Source organism: Cygnus olor, chromosome 7 (assembly GCF_009769625.2).
Source record: "Cygnus olor isolate bCygOlo1 chromosome 7, bCygOlo1.pri.v2, whole genome shotgun sequence".
Classification (NCBI taxonomy): domain Eukaryota; kingdom Metazoa; phylum Chordata; class Aves; order Anseriformes; family Anatidae; genus Cygnus; species Cygnus olor.
Window position 1 is genome coordinate 925,709 of NC_049175.1, and position 16,450 is coordinate 942,158.

The 16,450-nt window shown below is 37.0% G+C and overlaps 1 protein-coding gene across 3 annotated transcripts in view; it reads left to right on the forward strand.

Moving 5' to 3' along the window:
- VCL (vinculin) overlaps nt 1-16,450 on the forward strand; it is a 63,839-nt gene that overhangs the window by 21,224 nt on the left and 26,165 nt on the right. For all 3 annotated transcript variants that reach the window (XM_040564491.1, XM_040564490.1, XM_040564492.1), the window contains exons 2-6: nt 396-466; nt 9,000-9,150; nt 10,850-10,958; nt 13,492-13,614; nt 15,248-15,408. In XM_040564491.1, the coding sequence (XP_040420425.1) occupies nt 396-466; nt 9,000-9,150; nt 10,850-10,958; nt 13,492-13,614; nt 15,248-15,408 (615 nt within the window). The remainder of the gene's footprint in view (nt 1-395; nt 467-8,999; nt 9,151-10,849; nt 10,959-13,491; nt 13,615-15,247; nt 15,409-16,450) is intronic.

A 16,450-nucleotide genomic window follows, 5' to 3' on the forward strand; every position in this document is an offset into this window, starting at 1 on the left:
GACAAGTTCAGTAGCAAAATGAAGGCAATCTTTTTCAACTTTGAACTTGGTTTCTGACACTTGGGTTAGGAGGGAGGGAAGTCTGCAGAGTTGATTGTCATTTGTATTTTGACACAAATGTGGCAAACAAATAATATCATTTCTGTGGAGTGTTGTTGGAGAGATGAGTGCCCTGCCAGTTAATTTATTGGGGATGCTGTTGAGTGACAAGGTATGATTTCTAAAACATTAGGCTAACTTGGTATAAAGGTCTCAAAACTAGATACAGCAGCAACTAACCTAGTGAAAGGAAGTGTCACTAGCACAAATCCTTCTTTAGTTGTTGTTGCTATTTGTATTCTTACAGGTTTTACACTGACATTCTGAATCTTACATTTGATTTCTTTCTCCTGCAGGTTGGAAAAGAGACAGTTCAGACTACAGAAGACCAGATCTTGAAAAGGGATATGCCACCAGCATTCATCAAGTAAACTCATTTTATTGTCAATCTTCTACTGTTGGTACCAAAAACCTGTTCCAATGATGGGTCATTGTTAAACGCTTTTGTTGTACATATTAGAAAATACTCTCATGTGAATAATTCTTTGGAAACTTGAGTTTGACCTTCTTTAGAAATGACCTTTCTGCCAACAGTGACTTTTCCTGTTGTTTATATTTATGCATATCTATGGTATTTATTATATTTATGGTATTTATTTATTATATTTATGCATATCTATGGTATTTTTCCTTTAAAAATAAACTTTTTTTCAGACTAACACCACCACTTACCTATATGCTGTTGTTGTTTTGCCTAATGGTATCAGAGATGATGTGCTCTCAAATCTTGTGTTAATTTGATGGAGAAGTATGAAGGTGGCAGTATAGCCAGCTGATGTGTGGTATTACTGCCTGGAAATTTGAGGCATTTGAAGAGTAGTGACTGACATTTTTAATTTCATGGCTCAGTGTCAAGGATGAATGATACTCTCCTTCTGCTATCTTAAATCTTAAACATCATAGATCACAACTTCTTGTGGAATTGCCAAGCTTCTGACTGTCAACTGGCAGACTTTTCTCTGAAGTGAACTTGCCCTATACGCTCAAGGCAGTGACCTCTCCATTGATGTTCTCTAATATGTACAAAATGAATTTGTATTTTACTGTATTCCCCAAAACAAAATAAGCAGATACTCAAAGTAAGAAAACAGACAATTGGAAAAACAATGAAATGGAGAACAAAGATGAAGTCAGAAGAGAACTTACAGTACAGCATTGAAAAAAATGTTCCATTGTAGGTTGATGAAATGAGTAATAAAAAAAAGTGCTAGGACCAGATACTATAATGAATTATAGAAGTTAAAGAATGAAATAGCTCAAGTTCAAAAAGGAAATAAATTACAGAGATCTTATGATAGATGAGAGGATGGGGAAGTTACCAACCATATTAAGTTCAACAAGGGCAAGTGTTGGATTCTGCAGCTCTGGCTATAGGTATAGACAGGGGGATGAGAGGCTGGAAAGCCCCCACAGAAAGGGATCTGGGGCTTCTGGTTGACAACAAGTTGAACACCAGTCTCAGCGTGCCCTGGCAGCCGAAAGGGCCAGCCTTGTACTGGGTACATGAGGCACAGCAGTGCTGAGGTTCAGCCTCACCTTGAGCACTGTGTGCACTCTGATGTTCTTATATTGCGGCAGACAAAACAATTAGTATCTGAAAAAGAGCTATGAAGATGGAAAAGGGTCTAGAAGAAGGCAAGATGTATGCAGAGCGGCTGAGGGCCTTTGGTTTGTTCAGAGCAGAGCAGGCTGAGGGGAGGCCTCATGGAGGCCTGCAGCTCCCTCATGAGGGGAGTGGAGGGGCAGGCTCTGAGCTCTGCTCTCTGGGGACAGTGACAGGACCCGAGGGAATGGCATGGAGCTGTGACAGGGGAGGGTCAGGCTGGGTGTTAGGGAAAGGCTCTTCACTGAGAAGGTGGTCGGGCACTGGGACAGGCTTCCCAGGACAGTGGTCACAGCATCAAACCTGCTGAAGTTCAAGAAGCATTTAGACAGTACTCTCAGATACGTGGTCTGATTTTTGGGTGGTGGTGTGTGGAGCCAAGAGTTGGACTTAATGATTCTTGTGGGTCCGTTCCAACTCAGGATATTTTATGAGCTAAGTTATTAGTGAGTTACAGTATCTCGCTGGAGACTATCCAGAATGTCCGTCAAGGCATTGATACTGCCTGAGAAGTTTCCGCTGAGGGAAACTTGGGGAGCAGGAAGTCTATAGGTCTCACATGCCTATGGAGCAAATGACTAGAAATTCTGTGCAAAGAAGGAGAATTAGCAGACCCTAAATAGATGCGCATATTTGCTTTGGGTGAATTAAGTGTTTCTGGTGAGGGAAATTCTGCGTTCTAAGACACCTCTTGGTGTCTTAGATACATGGTGTCTAGAGATATTACAAACAGGAAAAGGGTAATCAGAGTTGTATGGTACGCATTGGTTTCTGAAGTTTTTGGCACAGTCTGAAGGCTTTTAAAGAAAATGAAGTAGCCACGGTAATAAGAAAAGATCTGTCATGGAAAAGAGAAGATTGAAAGTGAAAAGAAAAATTACATGGTTAACCCTAGCAATGGTGGGAGGTAATTAGTTGGGCTTTAAAGATCTGGGCTGGTATTGGTGCTTTTAACAGTGTTCACTAATGCCCTGGAAACTAGAATGAGCAGTGAGGTGAAACTACTTGATGATTTACCCAAAATCTTACGCAGGATAGTGAGATTAACGGATGACTTAGAAATTACAGCAGGAACACATTAAGTGAGTTATTTGATATTAAGAGTGGATGAAATCGTTTTGGAAGGTCTGAAGTGGTGCCTGTGTGTGGGAGAGCAGCAGCTCTTGCTTCTGACAGGATGTTTGGCTTTGAACTGACCATCACTGATAACGACAGCCAGGTTCTGGTTCTGTGATATGCTGGTGAGAGCACCCATAATATGCTCAGTAGTGGTCACAATGTAAACCAACAGTTAGGTTTATCAGTGAAGGATGAGAGGCTAAAATGTCACTATATGCTACCATCCCACACCTTGAATAGCACATGGAGAAGGTGAAGTTTCTACTTTTCTTCCTGTGCAAGAACGTGATGAGGGCATTGCGTTAAGATAGTTCATAAACCAACAGCAGAGGGACGTAACTCATGCAAGTCAGGTACTATTACAATTCCTTTATGTAAGTTTGGAGGATAACAAGCAAGTATTCAGAGGAATTCATTGTGGAATATCAAATAGGCAAACTACAGGAAATCCTAAAAACTGAAAATTGTTGGAGGATGGGAGAGTGCCCAAAGGAAGTATGAAAAATGCTTATTCTGTTCTTAACCCACTGAAGGCATGTATTTGTAGCTACTTTTGCAGACAGGATACTTTGCTAAATGGGCCTTTGATACAGTCCACTACAGTATTTATTATGCTGTGTTTCTGGTGTGTGATCTTGTTTGGCTGTTTTGTTTGGTAGGATTTGACTTGTTTTTTTTCTGAATATTTATTTATTGGAGGGTGTGTGTGTACGTGTATAAAATGAGACTAAAACTGTTTTCTTGCTTCTTAGTGAGTTTTATATGTGTGTAATGCTGTACTCATTTTCTAGGATGTGTAGAGTTTTACTTCATTATAGTTTCTTGTTCACTAAAGCGAGTAAGGGATTAAGGAAAAGACTTGTTAATCGCTTACAGCAACCAGGCTTTGATCAACATTTAGGAGATTCTGGAGACTTACATAGTTAAGTCACTATAGAAATGTGATATAAGCACTGCTAAATGGTACCACTTCATGCTGAAAACAAGGACCTTGTGCAGCAATGTATGACTGCTTGGATTGTAATACAGTAAAAATGGAAAGCAAAACCATGTCCCAGTAATGAAATGTACTTCATGTGGTACTTAAGATTCAATAACATGAATTTTGAATGATCAATGGCATTCATGAATGATAAACTGTTGCATTTGTTGGTTTTTGTTAACCTGGAATTTATAATAGAGTGAACTAGTACTTGTTAATGTTTTCTTGTTGACACTGTGGAGCATATCATCACTGACTTGTGTGTTGTAGGAACAAGTGACAGTCATGAATGAGCTGCCAAGGGAGTCCTACCTGTTTCTGTGTTTAAGGGCAGGACTTGGATTCAGGAGGTGAAACGGATGAGGGTTGTTTTTCTTTTGAGGGGAGGGGTGCTTGTTTCTCAAGTGCTGGTTCAGGAACTGGCAGTCCTCTTTAAGGGATTTCTACAAAACTTGTACTGACACACGTCTGATAGGATAATGAACACTGTGCATGCACTAGCACTGCATTCCCTGTGCATATTTTCCGCACTCAAAATGACCACCAGACTTGAGGCGATGACTCTTGGAGGATGAGGGAGAAGATTGGTTTAGTCTTCTTAAAGACTGGGTTTTTGGCTCACTTGAGACTGACGTTGAAGGTTCATAATAAGTATAATATATGATGGTAATGTGTCAGGTTTTCCAGTAGGAGTGTGATTGTGCAGCAGAACTATTTGTTGGCTGCTGAGAAGCTATGATGCATCTCTTTGCTTGCTGCTGACATAAACCACGTTGGAACTACTGACCTAGAGTTAAAAAATGCCATGTTATTTATTTTAATTGTCTTAATCCTGAGGGAGTATGAGCAATTCATATAAATTATATCAGATGTTTTGCAGTGTGTTTATATTATTTGTTATACTTGTAAAGAAGGAAAAGCTGCTATCTCTAGACAAAGAATAGTGTAACACCTGATTTGTTTGCACTCAGAATAAAGATGTCTGCATTTAACTTGCATATGCAAATTCATTTAATAAATCAGCAGTAATGCTGTTCTGTATTGGCATTTTTGTGGCCAAGCTAGAGCTGCATTGCTGGTCAGCTATATTAACCAGCTGAAGTTAACACAAATTAAAAAGCAAACAAAATATTTCTGAACAGTAAGTAACCTAAACTCTAGTGAGCTTAGCCACTACAACTGGAGTCATTAGAAATTGAAACAAGCCTGATCTAGGCATTTTGAGCAGGCATCTTTGTTTCAGCCCTAGGGGAAAAAAAAAGTTCAGCATAAGCTAAATTTTTCCTCACGCTTTTTAAAGAAGATAACAGCAATGAAGCTGACCGACTACTGAAAAATAGCATTGTTGGGAATAGCATGACCCATGTCTGTCTTCTCCACACAGAATTTGGCTGGTGTTAACATAGTTATATTGTAATCACTCCTCTAAAATAAATACACTTTTTTTTTAATGAAGCTGTATTTTTAATTTGTAATACAGGGATTAGATGGTTTTGGCTGTCGAACTGAGAAGAAAGAAAATGGATTTGTCATTACCTATCTGACCTATGTGTTAATGCTAAATCCTCTGTAATTAGGAACATAAAATGAAACAACATAAGTGAACAGTGTGTTTTCCTAGTCTTAACGGAGAAATGGTTTTAGAAAAACTGAGTTCTTTCACATGCATCTTTGAACTGAATATTTAAAAAGAGCTAGCTGATTTAAAAGTAGTTGAATTATATGTAACCCTACCTGACACAATTCCCCTGCCTTTTGCTTTTGTTTATGTCTACAATGCAAGTTAGGCTGCAGGTATCTCTGTGCCAAAGTCTGATTTTCTCAGTGTTAAGCTAGTGAAGTGAACACAGGGAGATTATAGGGATGACTTATCTTAAGGTAGAGGCAATTGAGTTACTGGAAGGTAGATCATATCATGGTCTTGCATTACTCTAACTATTCAGCTGTCTCTGTCTTCTTACAGGCTTGTTCTTTCATACACTACAGTAAACACGTTGACTTACTTGCCAGTGAAGAGATGTCACCGCTTACTGTGGCTAGTAGTTCACATGAGCAATGTGAAATGTAAAATATTTGATTCTCTGAAGCTTCTTGCTTTAGTGTTGAAAGTGTCTTAATGAAAAAGACTTAGTCTTTTTGACTACTATTAGTCTTTAAACTGTTATTTATTTTTAACGACAACAAGAAAAAAACATTCTGAACAGTACTTCATAACGTTTTTTTTAAAAAAATGGTGCTATGCTAGAATTGCCAAACTTTGAAACGGCTTGTCAGTAAATCAAACAGAATTACCACAGTCATTCTGAAATGTAATCAAGTCCAATACAAAATACTACTCAAAATGAAGTAGACCACAAAGTAAAACGAGATGTTTTTACACACACACTGTCTGTATTTTAGCAGTTTTAATGTTTTTTGAAAGTACATAAACATTCTCATCTATACAAACCCAATTCCAATACAGTTATGTTGTGATCTGTGTACGTCTAAGAAAATGAGTATCAAAATACATCTTGCTTACTGACCTTCAACTATAAATGGGGTGTTATCTAACGTTCATTCAATTTGATTCAAATAACGTTCAATTTGGTTTACATATCTAGCAGTTATTTAGCTGTTTTTTGGGCATTTAAAATGCAATTTTTATTTATAAGCCAACACCCTGAATATTAAAATGAATTATTCATGATGTATTAGTGTGTAATGTACATTATATTACAGCCTATGCAGGCTCTTCTGTGAACTGGTATTTTAGGATCTTTTGGTGTTGGAGGACCTTCAGCTCTGATGTTTATCGAGCATACCTGCTTCCCTTTGCAAACTAGATATAATATATGCTCTCCGGTTCTGAATGTGACAAAGAATAGGTGATGGTGGTGGTAACTCACAGAAATTGTCATTGGCATTACTTTCTTTATTTCTATGGCTTATTTTTTCCGTTTGTCTAAACTTAAAATATTTTTGTCTCAAAGTACGTATATAAAATACATACCTATCTGAAGTTTTCTTTAGTCTTATAGTGTAATTCTGTAGGTGTGGATTCTACACAAAAATGCAAATTATACAAATTAAAAGCATAAAGTATCAAAGATGCTGTGAATCAGCTGTGCTTTAATGAAGTTTTAGGCTGAAAATTTACCGTAGCAATGAACTTGAAGTTGAAATGAAGCAATGAAAGAAATTGAAAGCTTTTGTATGTGTTTGATTTTTGTGAGAGAAAAGCAACTCTTTGAAGTGTGGTTTATTGAGGGGAAGAAATCCAAGTAACTGATTTACTCCCTACTCCCCTTTCCAATCTTTTGTTTCCTGGCATGTATGCCTTGCAAGGATTGGAGGGCATCTGTGTTTTTTTTTTTTTTTTTTTTTAACACCTCTCTGCTTTTTTGTACGTAGTGCATGCTCCTGAGGTCTTTTAAATGCAGTGGGAAATTGTACAAAGTGGGCATTGTAGAAGTAAAATGCAGGATTATGTTTTGAAAGTCCAGCTCTGAAAAAAAAACTGTAAGAGAAGTCTTTGAATCTTTAGAAACTTTATTTTTGTGCTAAATTGTGGTGACTTCTGGTGGTAATGCACACTTACACTATTTTTTTTTTTCTTTTTTTTTTCACAAATGAAAAAGCCAGCCTTGGGATGATAATTGGCATTAAACAGATGACCATGAAATTGAACTGTAGGAAATGAAGTATTTCTGAGCATGTCTCAGAGCTGGTTGAATAGGTGATTTGTTTAATCCCTTTCTTGGCAGAGTTGAAAAGAATAAATTTGAGAAGTAAGTGGGGAAATCTAATTTAGTGCCGTCAGTTGACTTTGATAATAGAGCTGAGTACATGGCATAGCAATGAGCAGACCATTCCCACCTTAAAGTCCTCTTGTGTTTTCCTGCTCAGTCGTGAGCTACCACCACCTGATGTGCTGAGCAAATGTCTCACTGAAGAGCAGGTCGTGGTAAGGGCAGCTGACCCAATTCGATCTGCTCGAGGGAGCCATTAGATGAAAACGTTACTTTATGAAAAAATGTGTGTTTTCCTGTAACGAATCTTATTTCTAGTGTAGCCAATGTTAGTAGTGACCATTAAGTTCTGCCATTTGTGTAGCAAGGAGCATAGGGGAGAAAATGAAATAACTAACTTTCCAATGACATTGAAAGTATGAGAGAAGACTGTGTCCAAGCGGTCGATAGAAAATGGGCTCTGAGAAGCATGAAAAACGTTGAGAAATAATATTGCTGTACTGAAAGAGTTTCATGTTTGTTGGAACTTGGTGCAGTTTGAGTGAGCACATGGCACTCAGGCATAGAGTCTGTATTTAGATTCTTCTTAAAAGGGAGAGAAAGGAGGAAAGTCATAGTCAGCGTAGTCAGTAACTAGTCAGAGTCCAAATTTTGTATTCCTTTAAGCTGTTGTGAAGTAATTAAAACAAGCAAACAAAACCCAAAGTCTTGAATGTTTCAGTTTTGGTCTTTTTTAAATTGTCATGTTAATGGCTTGACAGAAATAACCTAATTTTAGAGCTTATTTGCTTATTGTAGTATTTTGTGTTACTGTAATTATATATGATGGTATTTTGTAAAACCTCCTTTCTGTTTTTACGTGTGCAATCATAAGCTGCACTTGACATTTATACCATACCACTGAATCTTATGGCCATCTAAAATGCTGTTTCTCTCATATGAGTGTTAACAGACTTTGAAGAGCTAGTCTGTAGCTTCAAGGAGCAGGGCAGTGAGTATTAGTTTTTTCATTATGTTTCTTTTGTTTCTTTGTTTTGTCTTAATATGTAGCTATCACTTAATATTTAGCAATTCCTTCTTGAATGTCAGTGCAAATACAAGGATGATAATGGATAGCAATTAATTTGATTCTGAAGTCCTAAAAGAACAGTTGTTTTGTTTTCTGTCCCATCGTTCAGAATGAAAGGTGTTCCACCATGATGATGGCACCTTAATGACACCCTGTATTGACTGTTGTACATACAATACTTCGTTCACTACGCTGGAAGACTGCCTTACTTAAAAAAAAAAAATGAAAAATTAGTCTTGTTAAACTAATCTCACTTTTTAAACTATAAAGATGTATAACGATCAATTTGCTTGTAGTGTTTCAAGTAGTAAGGTTAAAAACAAATCCTTCAGCCTTTTTCCATATCTGTTGCTTTTACAAAGTGATCAACAACTTTCGTTTGATGACTTCCCACAGAGTGGAGAATGCCTGCACCAAACTTGTCCGGGCAGCCCAGATGCTGCAAGCAGATCCTTATTCGGTACCAGCTCGTGACTATCTGATTGATGGATCAAGAGGTATCCTTTCTGGAACATCAGACTTGCTTCTGACATTTGATGAAGCAGAGGTAGGAATCCCAATATGAGTGACATAGGTATCTGCACAATGGTATTATTAATTCAAATATCTACCTAACCGAGTATTCAGCTAATGTAGGCTATTGCAGTTGAATGTGATTTTGATTGTCTTAGCTTGACTGGAAGCATATTCTGCATTCCTTTCTGTCAGAAGAAGCTTAGTCTTCATGCTTTGTTTCGTTAAGAGCATCTTTGTATGACATAATGTTTGTGTTGCTTGTAATTATTGTGCAGAAAGGCCTGATTTTATCTACCCTGTCTTATATCTTCCTGACATTTTTCTGTATTCCATTCACTGTACCCATACCTGATCCTTAAATTCTCTGTGTCCCTTCACTGTTTTCAGTGCATTACACTCTAACATGTCTGTCTTTGACCCCATTAGCTGTGGCAACTTAATTGGCCTTGGGGCAGAGGAGATCATCCAAGATAGATTTTCTGATAGATGTAACAGTTGCTTCATTTTGGCTTTAGTGCAAGCCAAAAAGTGGCTCAGAGGTACTGTTTGTAGTGCCTCAGATGGGAAAAAGACAGAGATGCAAGAAAACTTAAAAATGAAGGGGGTGGATGGATATTGAGTATCTTATACTTGAAAGCTTTTCTTTGTGTTATGAATCGTATTCAATCTTGTGATTCTCTCACTGGGAATATGGAGTCATTCCTTTCTAAATAGCAAATATTATGCTGTTATGAGGAAGTGAAGCTAATGCTGTTAGAAATGATCTTGTTAATTGTAAATTTTACCTGTGCAGCTGTCTGTTAATGTAAGAAATTGTGTTACTGCTGTTCTGAGTGGTCTAATGTGGCATCCCTATGTCACATTTAAACAGCTCGTGGTACTGTTAGCATGTTCCTCTGAAATGGGGAGAATGCTATGGGACTCCTCAGTAGCACTGGTGATTACACAATTTAAGTGTTTTTAATAGATGCTACAAAGTTTTATAGGGCATAATTGCAAGGAAGTTAATAGCTTTTAATTTCCCTTTTTCCAGTGTTTAGGAAAGAGGTTGATTTATTTGGAGTTAATGCTTCATTGAACTCTTGTCTCTTACATCTGTGTGTTTAAAAAAAATAAGTCTGTAATGATCAATTTCTCTCTAATACAAAACCTGTCATGACTGTATCCTACTGTGCTTCAAGATAAACTAGCATGGAGACAAAATTAAAGTGAATTTTAGAGGAAATTATGATCTGTCCTAAGGACTGAACCCTGCATGTGGTTGATCTGAGTTAAATGTTAATTAAGTCATTCTTCAATGAGAATTGTACATGGTGTTGTCAGAAATAATGTGGTTCAGGAGGTAAGACAATTAAGTTAAACAACTTAGGAGAACTCTGTGCGATTAAACGTGAACTAAAAAAATTAAGTAATCAATTGCTGAGGCAGAAGTCCAGAGGTAAATAAAGTACAGTCTTCATAGACAGATTTTTCTGGAAGGTTTAAGATGTTGTATCTACCTTCTCTCACTGGAGTGCTTCATAATTCTTTATCCATATGTAAAGCTGTATGGTGAATAATATTTCCTGTGAGCATTTGGAGTCTGCTTTCTCTGTATCCCAGACCTTTGCTAACATGATGTACAGGTGATCACAAATGCTATACCTATCCTGTTCTAATGATAAGCTTGCATTTCTAATTCAAGTGTAACCTAGCTTCATCTAATAAATGATGGAATATTCCTTTTTTAGGTCCGTAAAATCATCCGTGTCTGCAAAGGAATATTGGAATATCTGACTGTGGCGGAAGTAGTAGAGACTATGGAGGATTTGGTGACATACACAAAGAATCTAGGGCCAGGTTTGATTTGCTGCAGTCTATCGTAAACATTCGAAGTGTAGTCTTTTCCACTATCTTTTCTCCCCCACACACCTTATTCACCTTAACCAAGCTTTGAGCATTTGGATAATGATAAAGCATTTGCTTTGAAAGTGTCTGTTTAAACTAGAGCGTGACTGGTTACTATTTTGTGATTGACATTCTCTCTTAAGAATAAAGAATAGTCGGGATGCTGGTAAATGGCACACACTATACAGGTGATATGTACTCTAATTTTCTACACTGTTATGTGAGGGAAGTAAGCATACATTAGTCAGAATAAAACAAAAAAAAAGAAACTTGTGTAATTAAGCACTCACAGCTATGAAGTTAATTAAGATGCTAAAACGTCTGTGCTAACTGAGATGGTTAGGGCTAAAACGAATTACTTGGAGTAGTAGAAGCACCATGTCATAGATTAACATATTAATGAGGTTGCAGAAAAAGCTGTCTTGCAGTGTAATGCAAAAGTCCAGCTGTTAACATAATTCTTTTCCTTCATTATTTGATGCTCCTTCACTGCTTGTTATTTCCCTGTGCTAACTCGCACTCTTTTACTGGTGGAAATAAATGACTGGTAAGTGAAGCACTGGGTTGCTATGGAGGAAACCTACTATCAAGCTCTGTCATCCACTATTCCAAATGCTTTGATTCCAGCAAGCATGAAGTAGTTTAACAAAAGTATTCTACAAAAAGTAGGCGTTGTGCTAGAAATATAGGAAGACGTTGCAGTGAAGTTACACTGAACTGAAGAATGCTTATAAAGAAGCTATTTATACATATAAATAAGAATATGTATGTAGTGTAAGGATAGCTAGTTCATAAATGAAATTGGATGCTAACAGACCTTTAGCTCTAATGTCAGAGTACGTTTGTCATCCTTGGTGTACTTGAAAATTATGCTGTTTTTATTGAACATAAGTATATACTTTACCCTGTTTCTAGATATGAAAAACTTTAATTTTCATATGAAGGTATAGCGTTCTTTAAATTTCTGTAATGTCCCAAGAGAAATTACCTTCAGCTAAGTAGATTTTTGCTTCCTTATGAACAGGAAAAGATCAAGCAAAACAGATAATCTTCTTTCTGTGAAATTAGTTATTTTACACTTATAATTTCTCTGTGGTCATTATCTTCCGTGTCATTAAAATGGAGATTTCCCTAAACTTTGATTTATTTTATTTGGCTTAGTCAGAAGCCTTTGGGATTTCTCACTAACTTCAGGCATAACTTGCTGTTTTGGTTGTATGATGGAGGTAATAGGTGTTAGACAACTGTCTAATTTCTTAGAAGTAATCTTGTCTAAATTCATACTGTTAAACAGATATACAGTTAATCTTGTGCTTCTGGCATGCTCTAAATATGTGCTACTTAACACCTACAGCCCATGTCCACAAAACTTTTTATGCCAGTAGTCCTTGTTGCCTTCAGTTATATCACTGAGCATCTGACCTTACTGTCAATATGAGAACTGCATATATAATGGGATCATAGAATCATAGAATGATTTAAGTTGGAAGGGAACCAGCAAAAATCATCCACTCCAATACCTCCTGCCATGAGCAAGGACATCTTTCCACTAGATCAACCAAGTGCTTACAGGTTTTGTGGTGGAAGTAGAGTGGAGTCTTTAGGTGTCTTCTGTCATTTGAACAAAAACGTGGTTCTGCACAATTTATCCACTCTGTGCTGGCAGTGTGGCGGTTCTGTTACTATTTAGCATTGGCATTAAAGCTCATGTAACCATTGTTATATAAAGATGCTTAAGATGCTAACTAGCAGATTATTTCAGCCACACAGTGTGTAAATTTCTGCCAACTTTGTGCCCTGTTAAGGGGGAGAGGGTGGGACCATGACAGCACCAATTTAAAGCAGTTTAAATTTTTATGGAGCTCTGTCTGAAGTTTCCACGTGTGCTGTGTGGTAAACCTTGCAAGTCTTAGCTCTTAGATTTGTGCTAGAATAAATTTAATTCTTTGCACAGTTCTAGAGCACTGAAATATTTCCAGCAGAACTGACGTACAAATAAATACAATTCTTGAGCTCTGCTAGAACTTCAAGACAAAAACTTTGAAGGCAAAACAAACAAAAAAAAAATCCAGATGTTTCCTTTTCCTGCCATTAACTCTTAAAGCTTTGATCAAATCCTAACAGAAAATTAGGAGGAAAAAAGCACAAACCCACAAACCACCAAGCCTGCAAATTGGCTTCCAGAATTCATGGGGTGACTTAATGTCTGAAACTGGTTACTCGGGGTATTATTTTCATATTTTATTGCTGGTATTTTGACTCCAGAGTTTTGAGACTTCCATTCTTCCTTGAATAGTGGCTAGGTTTTGAGTCAATGACTTTGAAGCACCTGGAATGCAATTTAAATAATGACCTCTAATATAGAGAAATGTTTTAAATGTAGTTGCTGTTATGCATTACACTTTGTTCTTGTTTAGAAAGCCTAACTATTGTGAATTAAACTTAATGCTGCATTTCTGACTGTTTAATTGCTTTAATCTTTTAGGAATGACAAAGATGGCGAAAATGATTGATGAAAGACAACAGGAGTTAACTCATCAGGAACATAGAGTTATGCTGGTAAACTCCATGAATACAGTGAAGGAGCTATTGCCAGTACTTATTTCAGGTATTTTTTTGCTTTAATTTTTAATATCACTCTGAATCAGTATCTATTCTGAATTGGAATTACATTGTTTTATGTTGGCTAAAAAATATCAGCATTGACACTGCTTCTGTACCAATGGCAAATAACTACACAATACATTTGATTTCTTTGAATGGCAGTTTGCTTTCTTGATTTTAAGTATTTAATTGTTGTTTAGCATATATCCCTAAGAGGCTGTGCATTAGTATAATCTTGTAAGAACAGTTTTGGTTAAAAGGCTTGGTGTAATGGAGTAGCTCAGTTGTAGTAAGAGATAACTGCTGTTTTGAAACCTTCACTTTGGACTGCTGTAGTGTTACTGGCTCTGGTGTACCAAGTTCTTTTGCAAGGACATAACAGCCTGCTGGCATCACCATTTCCTTTTATGTGGGTGCCTCGGCAGTATTTCACTGTGCTGAGCCATGTATAGGCAGGCACAAGAGTCGTCTGCTTCTTAGGGCAGCCTGGGTGGAAAGAGCAGTGAAATGCACGCAGGTATAATGTGGTCCAGACCAAGTTTTGCACCGTGGTGGTTTCTTAAACAGAACAATCATCTCCCTTTATCCTACTCAGATTTTTTGCTTGCTTAATAACTGTATACAGAATATCCTTCTGCTGTATTTCTCTGGCTCATCTTTGGCATATTATGATAATGGGGAGGAACAAAAAATGCAAATAAAATATATGGTTTAGCAGTAAACTTAAAAATTGGGCGAACACTGTTTTTTGTTTGGGTGAGGAAGTGCGCACAGACTCTGTTGCCAGGGTATCAAGGGATGTGAACTTGCCTTTATCTTCCTGGCTATACTGCGGAATAGATCTGCATCATAGAACAGTTCTTCTAAATATATCACATTGCTTTCCCTCCATCCCTTCTGCAAAGATAACGAGTGTAATGTTAGTATTGCACATGTGCATAAGCTTTATTTCTGTCTCTATTCTGAGATACTGTGGACATCTGTTAAATAATGGCTTCAAATGCTGTTTGCCATCCCAAAGGCTGGTGGCTAATGGTATTAATGGAGTGCATTTGACACTTGTCTGTGAATTGGATGAAGTGTACAGTTGTAATAATGTTTAAAAAAATAATTAATTGCAAGTTAATATAAAATGAAGTTCCAGTGGTATTTTCTGGATCTCACTGCACTGACCAAACACTGTCAGCTGTAGCAGCAAGGCACTGATGGCATTGTGTGCAGAATGTGCTACTAACCAGGTTTGAACTCTTACCACATGCCAAAGCCAGTGTTTCTATGTCTGACAGTCTTCTTAATTGGAAATTATGAATGTGGTTGGTACAAGAGTAGTATTGCTATGTCAGTCTACTTAACTGGTTTCAGAGCTAAAACCCGTACAGTAATGTTAAAAATGCTGTTGTAGTTACAGATGTAGACTTAATGATTAAAAAAAAAAAAAACCAACAACAAGCAAGACAAAAAGCTCCAAGAAGCACAGTTGATCAAAACTACAATCTGTTTAGATAAACTGTTCCATAAAAAAAAAATATTAAAAAGAAAATGCACTATCTCTGCATTAATGCAATAGTATTCAGGGTTACCATAAATAGTGATTGTATCTTACATGTAGCTTTTCCTAATCTATGGTATTTTTACAGCTATGAAAATTTTTGTAACCACGAAAAACTCTAAAAGCCAGGGAATAGAAGAGGCCTTGAAAAATCGCAATTTCACAGTAGAGAAAATGAGTGCTGAGATAAATGAAATAATCCGTGTATTACAACTCACTTCCTGGGATGAAGATGCCTGGGCCAGCAAGGTATGTTTCACATTTACGTTTGGATATAGAAGTCTAACTCTTGTGTTGTAGACTTAATTGTGAATCTGAGACTGTTGAAATGTGCATTTGTCCATCAGTTTTGCAGCACTGTAATCACATTATGTAATCTCTTCAAGGTTGAACATCTCCACAGATGATTGTTTTAATGTGTTTTTCAAACCTAGCTTTCTCTCTCAGCAAGCTAGATTAAAGGACTGTTACTTGAAGGTGGCCCAATGGTTACTGGAGCTGAATGGTTGCACAGAAGACTTAAATTTGTTCACACCTTAGTTCTGATGTGTAATATGTCATCCTGGAATACAGTGTATTCCTCTCCATTTTTTTTTTTTTTTTTGCTACGTATAGTTAACTTGCATCATATTTGACTGATGGAAATTAGGTGTAAAAAGTATTGTTCTATGCCTTAAACTGGTCCTGTAGCTATGCATCCATAAGTGAGATCGTGTGATTCTTTTTTTTTTTCTCACTTTCTACTAAAAGAGCTAGACTGTTGTCATATTTCTTGTGCAAAAGGCCTGAAGTTAGGGAAGCTTTAGTCAATTTTTGGGATACCTCCTTGAACACCAACACCCCACCCCATCCGTGCCCCATTTTTAGTCTGGGTATGGAAGTAAATTTCAAGTGTTCGGATTGTCTGAAAAAGGACAATGCTATTCTGAGCAGCCTTTCTGTGAAGATGGCATATGGGCAGAATTGGTTCTTTACAATTCGGTGTTAAACCGTGTAAGTGACTTTAACCACTTACCTAGAGAGTTTAGGCAGTGTTCTTAAATGTTACACAATGCAGATATTGAAATGTGCATCAGTCTGTAAAGCTGTTTGATGGCCAGCATCATAAAAGTGTTATTGTGGACTTACAGATAAATGTAGCTACACAACTGATATTCCTTTTTTTTTTTTTTTAAAGTATCTTAAGGTAAATCGCTGAAATGAACTTTTTTAAGGGTTAGTGCTACAAACAACAAGTAATTGGAAATTTATTTAAAGAAAATACTGAGACACAAAGCCAGACTTATTAACA